Raw genomic sequence first — 14,400 nt, 5'->3', positions numbered from 1 at the left:
TTCGAATATTTATATAATATTCTTCTGCATGTATAATTGTAAAAGGAACGTTTCCAAGATCTAAGCGTCGGTTCATTTCAAATTAAACACTAATTGATTAAAGCGTACAGTAAATATTAACTTCCTCTCATCGTACTGTTCCACGACGCGATCAATCAAACGAAACGGCGACACCATAGTAAACAGATTTACTTTCGCAACGTCCATGGAAAACAGGTATTGTTACAGAAGAAAGATCTGCAGATATTACTTACTACAATAGGAAAGTTCAATCACATATTTCACTGCCTGCCGATACAGCGTCGGAAAATCCGTTTCTTGACGATCGCAGTTGTATCTGACACGAGCAGTATATCGCGAGCACAGTGTTTGATAGCGAGGGTGATCCCTGCGCCGGCTCCCTTTTTTCCGGACGTTCCGACCGAAGGAATTTTCGATCAGCGATTTAACGACCGATCGCGTAAAATCGGCCAATCTTCTTGACGTTCTCTCTCCCCCCACATCATTCCACCTTTATCGGGCGAATTTTACGGGTCGGAGTTCACGGGATAAAGGGGGACGGAGGGGAGAAGGATCGTTCGGATTACGGTTCCGTCTTAAATCGACCGTACGAGAAACTGCCGCCTTTATGTTCCCCGTCGATACGTGACGGTGTGCCGAGTGATCGGTGACGCGCACGTGTCGCGCCGAAGCAGTCGACCCGGGGAACGTTTGCTCGACATTCGCAGTTTTAACGCTAAAACTACCAGAGGATCGAAATCACCCATGACTCCTCCTTTTTGCAATTATCGAAAAGGTAACATTTTTTTTACGGACTGCTCTCTACCCTTTTAATTATTTGCGGACGAAGATTCTTTGAAGTATATAAAACCTTCAGCAGATATGTTTAATTATTATAAAAGGAAATTACATGATGATCTCTTGCTGTTCGAGTAACTAAATCATTTGTCCGCGACTTAGTCTTCCAAGTAGGAAAATTTCATCTCGTCGAAATGTCGATATTCGTTCGCAGAGAGTTAATTTGAGAATTAATGGTTTACATGGGGTTCTGTTTAGCAGAGGTAAATGTAAGAGAAGTTTCAAAAAACTTATAAAAATCGTCTGCAAGTCAATTGCAACATTAGCCTAATTTGAAATTATCGAAAAGGTAACAAATGTTTCTTTGAGATATTATTAACCCTAATCGTATCACGTGTTTTTATAACGAATACGTCTCTCGGTCACTTATGAGGATAAAAAGAGTGATTAAAGTGTTATAGTTCTCGTTTATAGGGTCCAAATTTTAAAAGCTCGAAGAAACTTTTGGAAATGCAATATGAAATAATCAAAAAATTTAAGTAAAGTTCCACTGTGACTCAAAGTCACTTCGTGGTTTGATTAGGGTTAAGGAAATTGATTTAGTGATACGTGAACTGAAGTTTAAATCTATTAAATTCTCGATAGATACACCCTTGGAGTTTCTGCAGAGGAATTAATATTAAAGTTCTAATGAAAGTTTAACTCGGTAGTTTTAGTGTTAAATTTTTACACGTGTGCGATGGGAATTCGAATGATTCCAACTTCGCGCTGTTTTTGCACGGTACACAGTGTATAATGTAATACTTTGTATAGGATGTTCTATGGGTTAGTTAATAGGGAAAAAGGATAAGTCATCATAGAAATATATAAGAATTTTTCATGAAGTCACTGTTTTCAGTAAAATTTGGAGGTGCTGAGTGCTACTAATAAGTTTATGCCGGAATTTTGAATAGGCAAGAATAGGTACTAACAAAAAGAGGAATAAATTTCCATAAGCCTCCTGCGATCTTCGACGAAATTCCAAGTTGCTTCACGATCTAACAATAACCCTCGATCCAGTTTCTCACTTTGAATTTCACGTCGACGTTAGTTCATTCAATTGCATACAATTTATTCAAGAATATTCGGGAGTCATTGAAATGTCACCTTTAAACGGTACAATCGTGATACTATAAATAGAAAAAATTGTTAAAACAGGTAGAGGTTGCAATAAAATAGAATGTCGAGTCTAACACAGGACTGCTAAGAGATTAACTGAAAATTAACGTAGTATTTAACGTCGCAAAGTCAGAAATTTCAGCTCCAAGTTTCCATCTAGTAAACTATCCTCGCAAAAGTTCGCAATCACAGGAACATCAGAATCCCACGAGTATCGCGTCAAGTAGAATCAGCGAGCAATAGGCAGACACGTTGGCCGGCGCACGTTGGGTGAATTTTTCCGTTCGACGTTCCCTGAACCGTTCGCGAAAGAGTCGTAAAGGTGGCTTCCATTCTCCGTGTTCCTGGAAACATCAGCGTCGCCGCTAACGCCTCTCGCCTGCCGTTCCCAAGCCTACCAGCGGCGTTTTGCACCTCGACGGAGAGGCCTGTTTCGCGGATCGGTGTAACCTGTGCGCAGGAACCGTCCAATAAAAGGAGACCGGGGCCTCTGAGTGGCCGGCAAGGTTAATGTGATTGGATGATTGGCTCGATTAGCAAATTGGCTGTGGACGTGTAGGACATTGGGATAAATGAGGATATGTCTATGCTGGGAACATGGCACCGCTGCAAATTGATGGGAAGGGATCGAACGACAAGCCCCCGATGTCGCCGCTGATATATTATGAGACATGGTTTTCGATAGGAGGGCTCTAGCGCGTGTATCAGGACGCGCGATTAACGCGAGCCTTCGAAACTTATGGGTTTCCCTTCGAAAAATGAGCCGAGTTCGCTCCTTCGGCCAGTTCTCTGGTGGGAGTCAATAAAGTTGATGGAATACTTCGACTCCCACGGGAATTTCGAGGATTTTGTGTGTAATATTGCTCGTTCTTTCGTAGGAAAGGGGGATGGTATTAGAAATTCATGATTTTGTATTATAATTCTTCTCTAGGTTCTCATCTAGCTTGTATTACTACATATTTTTACTCTATAGTAAAGGAATAAGTGAAACTTGCTTCATTAACCAGTTTTGTACAAGTCACTGATGAAGTTACTTGGATCCTTTGCTTTAATAAGTAAGCTTTCGATTGGTATTTTCTGCGATCTAGAACAATGATTGTAACTAGTAACCCTTTGCGGACGAAGATTGTATATAAAACCTTTTGCAAATTCTGCTAAATTAAACACTGAATGCTTAAATCATAGAGGATAAGGAAACTGTGTACTGATTTCTTGCTGTTCGGACAGTTAAATCATTTGTTCACAATTAGGTATTGCAAACATGAAAGTTTGATCTTAGCAAAATGCCGACATTCGTTCGCAAAGGGTTAATAAGCTTTCGATTGGTCGAGTATTTCCTGCGATCTAGAACAATGATTCCATCAATCATCGAAATTCTAGTACATTAGAGGTGATAGAATTTTAGTGAAAAGTGATAGGTATTTCCTAGATCCTAGACTGTATAATCTTCTACTTGTACAAGTCTTCTAATTCCATGCTCGTTAGAGTCTTAAAATGTTGCTCGCTTTGTCTCGAATATCCGAAAGATATTATTTGTCGTCGTCTGTTCCCAAGATCGTTAGATAAACTCCGATTATTGTCGGATCAGCGAGGCGAATCGTGGAAACGTACAATTTGCTTTCATTGTGGAGAGCAAATGGCAGGGTTTATTTCTTCTAGACCGTCTGTAAAAACAGTTTCAAGATGCATATCGATGCGTCATCGCGAACGTGGGCCGGCGTGGGCGTACGATGTACCTTAAGTTCGTGGCACGTGGGTCGTCGGAAGAGCCGTATTGGGTGAGCGGCGCGTGGCGAATGAATTTTTCTCCTGTCACCGGCGTTGATTATTTTCACGTCCGTTAGCCACGCCGGGGATAGCTACACGTGTAGCCGGTTAGGAAATTTCCATTTTGACGATTCTGTCGAAACCTTTGGCTCGCGCTGAAAGCCGCTACCAACGCGATGTCAGTTGTTACACATTCAAACGAAATTGTAGGATGTCGGGAGAAAATTCGGCGGAACCAGTTTTCAATTTTTGTAGGGATTCTTTGGGTGACGGGAGAAGTTGATTCTCCAATGACACTTTCGCTGGTTATAATATTAAATATGTATTGTGACTGATATTAATAAAGTATATTTAGAAACTGAATAATGAAGCAAAACGCGGGGCGAACGCGTCCCGGTTCACATGAACGCTTCAACACTTTGCACCTCTTACAGTTAAACGTGTTTCATAGGAATTCGTATATAGAAATTAACCTGTTACATTAATATTCTCCATTGTAACCTTCTATAGACTGATGTTTCCTCGGTCATTATTCAATTAAAATTTTCTATAGCTATCAGTAGCTATTCCAAACTTCCCTTGTGTCGATACAGTGATAAATTGATCTTCTCAGTAGTAAGTGCTTAAAAATATAAATTATACGATTTAGGTCATTGACTTGGTAAGTTGAATTATTCCAAGCTTCCTTTACGTCGATACAATGATAAATTGATCTCACTTGTAAGTGCTTGAAAATATAAATTGCACGATTCAGGTCATTGACTTGGTAGCTTGCATTATTCCAAGCTTCCCTTATGTCGATGGAATGTTAAATTGACAGTTTCTCACTCGCGAGTGCTTGAAAATATAAAATATACGATTTCAGGTTGATCTAGCAGCATGAAAACAGACTGTTCAATTTAATTCTGAAGATTCTTTGAAGTGTACAAAACTTTCGACACATGAAGCTTATATATTAATTGCTTAAATAACAGCAAAAATAGAAACATACTAATCTTTTGCTGCCGAGTAATTGAATCATTTGCCAGTCCAAATATGAACGTTTCATTTCATCGAAACCTCGACATTCGTCCGCAAATGGTTAATCGAACAGATAACTGATAAATAATTTCCACAACTGAGATCTTTACTGAATCCACGAGTCCCTAAGACGCACGACCAGTTTCTCGGATCAAACGGCTCGATGGTTATCGTCGAGGCCAAGAGGTACGCAGGAAAGTTCGCAGAAGTCCTGTATTTTCGCGGCGCAGAAGTACCATAGATTTTAATATCTCCAGAAGCTATCCGCTCGGCGAAGATGCACGTTCCCCGGCGCGCCCTGACGCGGACCGGAAGCAGTAAGTTTCCCCCGCTCGAGATTTCCCTGCTCGATGCATCTTACCGCCTCCCTCGTTGATCTATTCGAGTTTTTCGTCCGGCGGGGACCCGTTGTTTACCGCGCTGTTCCGTGATCCATATCTGCATTCTCCGAGCGGGACACCCGCGTAATGGACGGTACTTGCCGGGAACTTTACCACTAGCCATCCTCCTTCTTGCGAGAGCATTCCCGGCGAAGCCGCGCGCGAGAACCATCCTCACGGAATTTCCACCTTGCGACGATGTCTTCTCGGCTGTAAACAGTGTGATGTCTTCATCCGATTCTCCCTGGTTTCTGGAATGGAAAAGAATCGGGTTTGATTTAACCGATTTTTTCGGACATATGCCAAAACTGCACTAATTGCGCGTGTATGGGAAAAAATGGGAAACACTTTTCATACAATAAACTCATATTGCATTGCAATAACACACATTTTTAGAAATACTATTCATTTAAATTTGTTTTAATTCGTTTTGTGGATGAAATTAGTAAAAACGCAGTCTTGGCATAACAAGAAAGGAGCTTTATCGCACTCTTTACAATTCTGGCAAAACATAAGTAGTTAGACGGATAATAAATATTTTCGTTTTTCAAGAAGGAAAATTGAATCTTTCTTTGAAATGAAACCAAGTGAATCATTGAATGCAAATGAATATTGTAACGAATGTCTCAAGAAACTGAAAGTAATCTATTGTTACAATTTTTATAGGAATTGCATATTGATCGTATTAAATGCTCGGTAGTTCTAATATTAATATAAAGAAATACCTCGCATAAATTAAATGACGAAACTATTTCATTTCAATATTCCACGTATTGGTAGATCATAAAATAATTTAACCCTTTGCACTCGAGAGGTGACTCTCAACTCGATTCGATCCAACAAAGGTATAAAGTTATTTAATATTTCAAATTAAACTTCGCATTGTTACGCGAAACATTGAAACAAAACACCTTCGCTTAATTTATCTATAAATTACCCTTAAATCAGTTTCAAACAATATCACCCATATCTCGTCGAAAAATGAATATCTCCACTGAAAAACTGTCGAGTGCAAAGAGTTAATATAAAATTTTCAATTTTATAATTTCGTTGGGTTCGATCAAACGCCGAGCGAAAGGCGCCTCTCGAGTAAAAGGTTAACTGGTTAATAAATCCGTGAAAACCATCGATCACATTTTCAAGGGTGAGCGTACATTCACAGAAGATACCGAGATACTCCAATCGGAGTGGCAGTCAACCTGTTAATCCAAATCGTCGTGTCGCGGGGAAACGACCGACGGTCGTCCCGTTTCGAAAACCGTTCGCCCCGCTCGCGCGCGAGCAGAGGAGATAACCAATAACCGTTGCGGGGGCCAATAACCGCAGGGACGTTATCCAGCCTACCGTTTATTAAACGTTTCAGGCTCGCAACTCGCCGCCCGCAGAAAAAGAGGACTGGCTGCAGCGCAACGCCGGGGACCGGTACATCCGGGCGGGAACTTTCCTTTATGCTCGGTCTCTCGCGGTCGAAACTACTTCGCCCACACGAAAGAGACGGACGGACGGACGGGTCACACCCATTTAATTTCGCGGTTTCTCTTCTTTCATCTTCCCTGCTCAGGTTTCTCCGGGGCACCGTTGCAATCGCCTCCGAACCCCCTCCCCGGCCGCCTTACGACCTACGGTCTGTCTAGCCTGAACCCCGTACGCCGTAATCTCGACCTGTGTTACTGCGTCGTTAAAACTACCGAGCAGACGGAGCGACTTTATTTCATTTTCTCGTGGAAAATTTCGGAGCGGACTTATTGGAACTTCGAATCGTTCTGTCCGCGCGGCGTTGGATCGATTGTTCTAGGTAACCCTTTGCACTCGAGAGGTGACTGTCGTTTGATTTGATGTAACGTGTTGGGTATAATATTGAGTTTTTTGTATCGATAGGTGAAATGTTTGTATGAAATTGCTTTGTTTAACTTGTGGTTTCTCATTGGTTCGTTTTGAGTAGTGTCATTTGTTTTATAAAATGTTGAATGTTTATAGTGGAAGGATTTAGAGTGCAGAGGGTTAACTATAATCTCTTTCATTGTCTTCTTGAACTTATTCGATTAATTTTTGAGTTGGAGTTGGAGTTGCTAAACTATAGAAGGAAATAGAAACGAAATGGAAGGCAATACGTTGGTGAGTGGAAAGTGGGAGATCTCTTCGTTCGATTAGCTAAGTGTTTGATCTCCGCTACAAAAGAATAAGTGATACATAAAACTCTGAAGGTTTCCATGGCAGTCAACGTGTTAACACTAAAACTACCGGACGGGTCAAATGACTCATGCCTGATATCTTCCTTTTGCAATTATTAGAGAGGTGACAAATGTTTCTCTGAGAAATTATTAAAGAGATTCATTTAGCACTACGCGAATTGAATTGTAAATCAATTAAACTCCGAACAGATGCACTCTTGGAGTCTCTATAGCGAAATTTTAAAAAGTCAATTGAACTGCTCGGTAGTTTTAGTGTTACATTGCGTACTGGTAACGAGAAATCTCGTTTTCATATAAATACACTTAGCTATGCAATTGCACTAATTACCACAACATTGAAAAAAATGTAAAATTTAATTGGAATTGATTATCTATTTAAAATATATTACATAACAGTATATCTGAGTTTTTCTATGTACAGGGATATAAGTTGACCTCAGTGGAAATTGCCATCACAATTCAGTTTTCCGAAAATCAGCCGGTACGCAATGTGTTGATAGAGAAGCATTGATTACCTTTAGTAATTGTGAGAGAAGGAAAGAGGAATGATGCAGTTTGAAATATTTAATAGGTATAGTGTTGGGATTGTAAGGAGTGTAAACCGGTAGCTTGATCGTTCGTGAAGAATTGAGGATAGAGTTATGGTGTTTGAAAGGATTCGGGAGATAGGTTCTTCGAGTGATCTCCGAGTTCATTGTGAGTTGCGGTTTGACGGTGGGATTATGGGATATTTCGAACGATGCGGTGGACAGTTTCTTCGCGTGATTTGTGACTTTATTGTGAATTGCGGTTTAACGATGGGATTATGGGATATCTCAAGCGATTTGGGAGCGAGGTTCTGCGTTTGATTAGTGACGTTTATTATGCGGTGGGAGCTTGTACGGTGGGGTTAAAGAATTGCTGCCATTCTTGTAACGCGATTGAGAGATGGATTAGAAAGTTTGTACGGGTGTTTGCGACGGTAAATGTTAGAGGTGCGATATTATATTGTTGTGTTAATGCGTTTGAGTCTATATACTCGGTTAAATCACGATCGTGACGTGTAGGAGCAGATCGTGAGTTTCTTTTGTGTTACTGAGACTGGAGGGAATGAAAGGACGATAATTGAAAATATGAAGCAACAGAATTGACTTAGTTAGTTTGTCGCTAATATGACTGACGATGAACGAACGGTTAAAGTACTTAGGAGAGGTGCTTGGTATAAATGGAAGTCATTCAAAAATGCAAAAACTTTTAATATTTATTCATATATTCAGACATTCAGATATTTAAATATTCAAAAATTCAAGTATGTAAACGTTTAAATATTTGAATATTCAGAAATTCAGATATTCAAAAATTCAAATATTCAAACACTCAACAATTCAACCATTTAACCCTTTGCACTCGAAAGGCGCCTCTCAGTCACTCGATTGGTGCATCAAAATTGTAAAATTGTATTTAACATTAAGTCTTGAGTAAGCTATATCTCATAAAAATAGATTGAATATTTCTAGCGACAAATTTCAAGTGCAAAGGGTTAAAAACTCAAAACCTTTAAACTCCAAAGACACAACGAAATACCGCAGCAAGATCAACAAAAAACAATGATCATCTCATCGCGACGACCACTAATTAGAAGCATTTCCAGCGGAAACATCGAAAATTTTTTACGCTACCAGCCACGAAACTTCCCTTACAACTTGCTCTTACTATGCCGACTGTACTTCCGTTTGCCCGCTGCCACCCCTTTCCCTTTCTTCCCGGTCGCCGCGTGTCCGCCGCTCCTCGCCTCCCCCTCGTTCTCATTAGCCCGGCATTTATCCTTTTGAATCGGGCGGCCGCGGTTTACCAAAAATCCGGTTCGCCCGGCGAGAGCCTCGCTCTCTCCGGCACAATTAAGTCTTTATTCGCCGGTTCGCGGATTCTCGATCGCGCACGCTCTAATTGCGGACACACAATTAACGGACGTAAATAAGCGACTCTCCACCCTGCCGCCCCCTATCCCGCCGAACCCCGTTGCTCGCCGGTTACCGTGCTACCGGTTCCTAATTAATTCTCGGCTCGTCGTTATCCCGGGCAAACGAATCGTAGCCCGGCGCCGCGCGAAATTTTCGCCGCCGCCGTGTAACGAACCACACTAACGCGGGATCGGGTGGTCGATCTTGTCGAGAGATTTGAATAACGTGCTCGTTGAGCTAGGTCCGGTTAAATACAATGTGGCCAGCGTGGCACGAGCTATGGTCTGGAAATAGGCGGAAGATGGAGAGAATTTCCATTCGTTGCGGAAAACAAACGAATGTTCGTGGTTTATTCTGTTATTGTCTATAAAATTATTATGTACACTCGAAGGAAGTCTATACACGGTTGTTACCTGTTTATTCCATCCAATTGATTTAACCCCTTGGCAGAATTTTGCGTTAGCGACCGTTCGTAAGGAAGTGTATTCAAACTGTCGAAACACTGAGTTGAACTAAATTAAACCAAATAAAATAACAACATGACTAACGAAAGATGTAATTGTTGAACTAGAATTCACTGATCTAGCGAGCCTTGCTGCAATTATTATCAATAACACATCATCGACGCCTAATTTCTAAAAAAACCAAATTTCTGAAGCGCCTTTAGCCGTCAACAGTAACCAAGAATTAATCTAGGATGATGAAATTTTCTTTCTGATTTTTTCACGATTAGATATCAACGATCATACTATCATCATTGCAATGCACTAACTAGAGAAGAATGCATTTCATTATAGTTTCCATCGCCAATACTCTCCACAGTACCAGACTCGCGTAGCTCTCCACTAGGAAAAGTTCACTTACAAAACGGATACCCGTGTCACTCGCGAAATTCCATAGGAAATTAGCTGAAGCCTGTCTTTTCGAAAGACGGGAGATCAAAGCGGAAAGTCCCTCGTTCCACGGGCATCCGAGGAAACTGCAAAACGGAAGAAAAGGTTTCGAGAGGCGAGTTAAATCTTCGCGAATGTAAAACCGACCGCTTTCAGGAGTCTTTGCACGCAACGGGGGTTAGGGTGAAGGGTTACCGCAGCGCTCTAGACACCGGGGGGAGGGGGATAGGCAAAGGGACGTCGGAAAAAGAAGCGGTCGATCGTTCGCGGCAGCGCGTTCGACCCGAGGAAGCTCCTCCGACATTCCTTGGCAACGTGGAACGATGTTAGCGATGGGCTCGTGCCAACGCGTGTCGCTTATCCTTTGAACTGCGACGAAGTTACTTCCGGTTCCTTGATCGTCCCTCCCCCCACGGCGTTACCATTCGATTTCATTCGATTTTGGTGGCTCCGAGCCGCGATGCGGCTGCTCTATTTTTCCATGGAGTTTCATTCGCTCACACTTACACACTCTCGATTTTCTCGCTGGTATTCACTGCTTACTGGAATTTTATAATTCTCTTCGGCATTTCGACTACCATACATTTTCCTGAATGGAAAGCTAGAATGGATGAGGAAGGAACTTTCCTATACAGAATATGGAAACGTCTTTTTTAGCAAACTCGGTCACTCCAAACAGTGAAACGAACAGAACATACACAACGATAGTATTTCTTTATCATCACTTCAGAACGATGTGTTGAATCAGTACTAAATTCTAGCAAAAGCAAGAATGCAGCGTTCATATATCTTTAGTCTAAACAAAGGCGATATAAATGCAACCAGATGTGTCTATTTTGTCACACGAAGTCAAGAGACTTTTCTTCTTACTTTGTTTGTTCCGAGTCATTCGCATTCGAGAACTTGAAGGAGCTAGAGTTCTTCAAAGCTTTATAATAAAGTCACATTATTTAATCATCCATCTCCAACACGATGAAACAGCGATGCCAATCGGAAATTTGTCTTCAAACAAGTGTCTCCCGTCGAATCAAGTTCCCACACTCGCGACGACTCGATTATACTTTCCTAATTAGAGAATATTACCATTCGCAGCTCGATTGGCATGCATCGAGGTCCATCAGACGCGTAAATCAATCCGTATCCCTTACCTACGCGCGATGTTCCGACGGCGGAGCGCGGGACGGGCCTCGTCCGTTGGCCGGTTACCAAGGAGTCGGAGCGGGCGGCGCGGAGATAGATTTACTCGAATTATATAGAATTCGAGCGAAAGACACCCGGTCGGTATTCGAAACGCGAGGAAAATCGACTGGAGGCGGCGCGCTACGGGAAACGCAATTTCGCCGAGACCGGGATCGAATTCCGCCGGGCGATTCAATCCTTCCGCTCCGTCCCGCGGGACAGGGGCTATCCTCTAACCGTGCGAATGTCTTGCTGCTCGCAGAGTCGGTGACGACGTGACGACCACGATCACGGAGACACGCGAAGACACGAGCGAACGAATCATGGCCAAGAGCGCTGAGAGGCTGCCCGGTACCTCCACCAGGCTGAGGACCAGGGACGACGGTTGCTGCTCCGTCAATTTCCTCAAATATGTCCTACACATCTACAACGTGGTGTTGTTCGTAAGTACCAGTACTTCGTAATCTTAGTTGATTGTCGGTTTCCAGTGATATAAGGTGCTTGCTGATTGAGATTGCTAATTGGGGTTCACTGGGATTGTTTCGGTTAAATTTAAGCTTTTGCACTTGTCAGTTTTTGAGAATATTAAGAATTATGATATAGGAATATTAACCCATTCACTGGCACGAATATACTCGTGGCAAGAGATTGCCAGTTTGGTACAATGTTGGTTGTATTTGAAATGTAGCGTAATATAAAGCAAAATCAATTGAAAGTAAAAATGAAGTCATACGTTTTATGCTAGCAGTGAATGGGTTACTACAAGATTTGTCGTTGTTGTAAAAGAATAAGGAATATTGTATAGAATGCCTAAAATTCTCATGGCAGTAGTATAGATTAGTTATAGTAATGGATTATTTTCGGTTTCTTCGGATATTCATTATAGTATTCAAGTGAAACTATTTTTTTTCAAAATCATCTCGAATATTCAATGGTTTGAAGATATCAATAATTGCGAAACAAGAACTGAAATCATTTTGACTGGTACGGTAGTTTTAGTGTTAACCCTTTGCACTCGGAAGTTTTTCATGGGAAATATTTTAACGTCTCCTGATGAGATAGAGAGAATATTTTGTGAAACTAACTCGTTGGGAAATCACACTTGCATCAAGGGACAAAGCTATTTTGTTCGAATATTTCTCAAATTGATGCATTGTACGAAGTTTAATATTGAGTATCAGATTTTATAGTTTTACTGTATGAAATCAATTGGTGAGTGAGAGGCAACGCTGGAGTGCAAAGGGTTAATGTAAGGGATAAATATATAATATACGAATATTAAGAATTAAGGATACTTAATATTCTTCTGGTTAGATGTAGGTGACATTCTGTTGGAACTAATGAGAAGGGATACGTGAATTCAGAGATATTTTATTTCAATATTCCTTATGTTAATGCTTTATACGAAGCTTAATCTTATATATAAGATTTTATAGTTTTGATGTGTCAAAACAAGCGGTGAATCACTTCTCGAGTACAAAAGGTCAATATAGGAACGTTTAGATGCATCAGTTTGCAATCAGATGCATTAGACACATCAATTGCTGTATTGTAATGCTGCACCCATTTGATTAAGTAATCACGAAGTGTATACTACCAGATTTCCAATCTGAATTTATAAGTACTCAAAATACACAAATCATCCCAACAAAACAATAGAATACACACTCGACTAAAATCCAAGTCGCCCACGTTAACCCTTCGCGGACGGATGTCGGCATTTCGATAAGCTGAAAAGTTTAGATTTGGAAGAATAAGTCATAGACAAATGATCTAATTAGTCGAACAGCAAGAGATAATTTAGCTTCATATGAAATAAGAATCCTCGTCCGCAGAGTTAAAAACTCCCCATAAATCAGCTAAACCGCAGTAACAGCTTATCAGCGAGGCATCCGCGCAACAAGTATCCAAAGAAAAACCACCCAGGCTGCTTCCAATTAGCCGCCGCCCACACCGAGGGAACAAATCGGAATTTTCAAGCCGTGGAGCTACTAAGAGACTTTTAATCCGGTGTGTAACAAGCTTTCGCTCTTCGCAAACGTTGTAAGCGCGCCGCGCCGCGCTCGCTCACGACGCGTCCCGTAAAATGCAAATGAAGTCGGACTCGCGAGCAACCGTTAGCGTGCAGCCGCGGCGACGAAAGGTAAGGGTGCGAATCGATCGGTAGCCGTGAGCGCGCGGCGCATCGCGATTTAATGCACAAAACGTCGGCGCCTCGTTTCGGGAGCAGCAGGGACAGAGGCGCAACGTCTGCGCGCGAGATTAAAAGCGGCGAGCTGGGGGGGGGGAGCCGTTCGAGCCTTGTACCCTGTTATTGCCGCCGCCTTTCCGTGAACGATCATTTTTCATAATTCCAACCGATCGTCGCCGACGGCGAGGGCCCGGATACGTTTAATAACGGCCGAACGGTTATAGAAACGTTCGCGGGGCCCTTCAACGTCGCCACTAAATCTTCCCGGTGTGTTATATAGGGTCGTTTCTTATTCGACGGACTCCGAGCGACTCGCGCGATAATGTATGAGTGTATTTTCGTTCTTAGAATGATTATTTTAAACGCCCTCCCGCGTTTCCGTCGGATTCGCAGGACTTTCGATTGAATCTTTTTGCATCGGAGTTGAAAGGTGCAATTTCGTGACGCGATTCGTGAGATATATCGTGGGAGGATTGTTTTAATATTCAAATTCAGTTGGAAATGAATAACCACGTTTCATCGAGAGATTTATATAGGGTCGTTTCTTATTCAAGTTTCGAGGGATTCCTGCGATGATGTACGAGTGTATTATCGTTTTTAGAATGATTATTTTAAACGTTCTTTCGTGTTTTTCGTTGGATTTGTAGGATTTTCGAGTGAATCTTTTTGTATTGGCGTTGAGAGGTGCAATTTGGTGGCGTGGTTTATGTGAGGTATATGGCGGAGGGATTGTTTTAGTATTCAAATTTAGTTGGAAATGAATAACCATACTTCATCGAGGAGACCCTTCGACAGCACGTAATTAGAACCGTATTTCATTCGGAATGTTAACAGGTCTTTCATTAAGCGCGATAGATCTTTAACGGCGCTGCACGTAACAAA

The 14,400-nt window shown here is 41.7% G+C and overlaps 1 protein-coding gene across 2 annotated transcripts in view; it reads left to right on the top strand.

Annotated features, from left to right (window-relative positions):
* Positions 1-14,400, top strand: part of LOC116428022 (CD151 antigen) — a 171,007-nt gene that overhangs the window by 87,745 nt on the left and 68,862 nt on the right. For both annotated transcript variants that reach the window (XM_076368697.1, XM_076368696.1), the window contains one exon: positions 11,590-11,770. In XM_076368697.1, the coding sequence (XP_076224812.1) occupies positions 11,651-11,770 (120 nt within the window). In that variant the 5' untranslated portion in view covers positions 11,590-11,650. The remainder of the gene's footprint in view (positions 1-11,589; positions 11,771-14,400) is intronic.

The sequence above is a fragment of the Nomia melanderi genome, chromosome 6 (assembly GCF_051020985.1).
Source record: "Nomia melanderi isolate GNS246 chromosome 6, iyNomMela1, whole genome shotgun sequence".
Classification (NCBI taxonomy): Eukaryota; Metazoa; Arthropoda; class Insecta; order Hymenoptera; family Halictidae; genus Nomia; species Nomia melanderi.
Note: the sequence above shows the minus strand (reverse complement) of the source record. Positions and strands in the feature narration are given on the sequence as shown.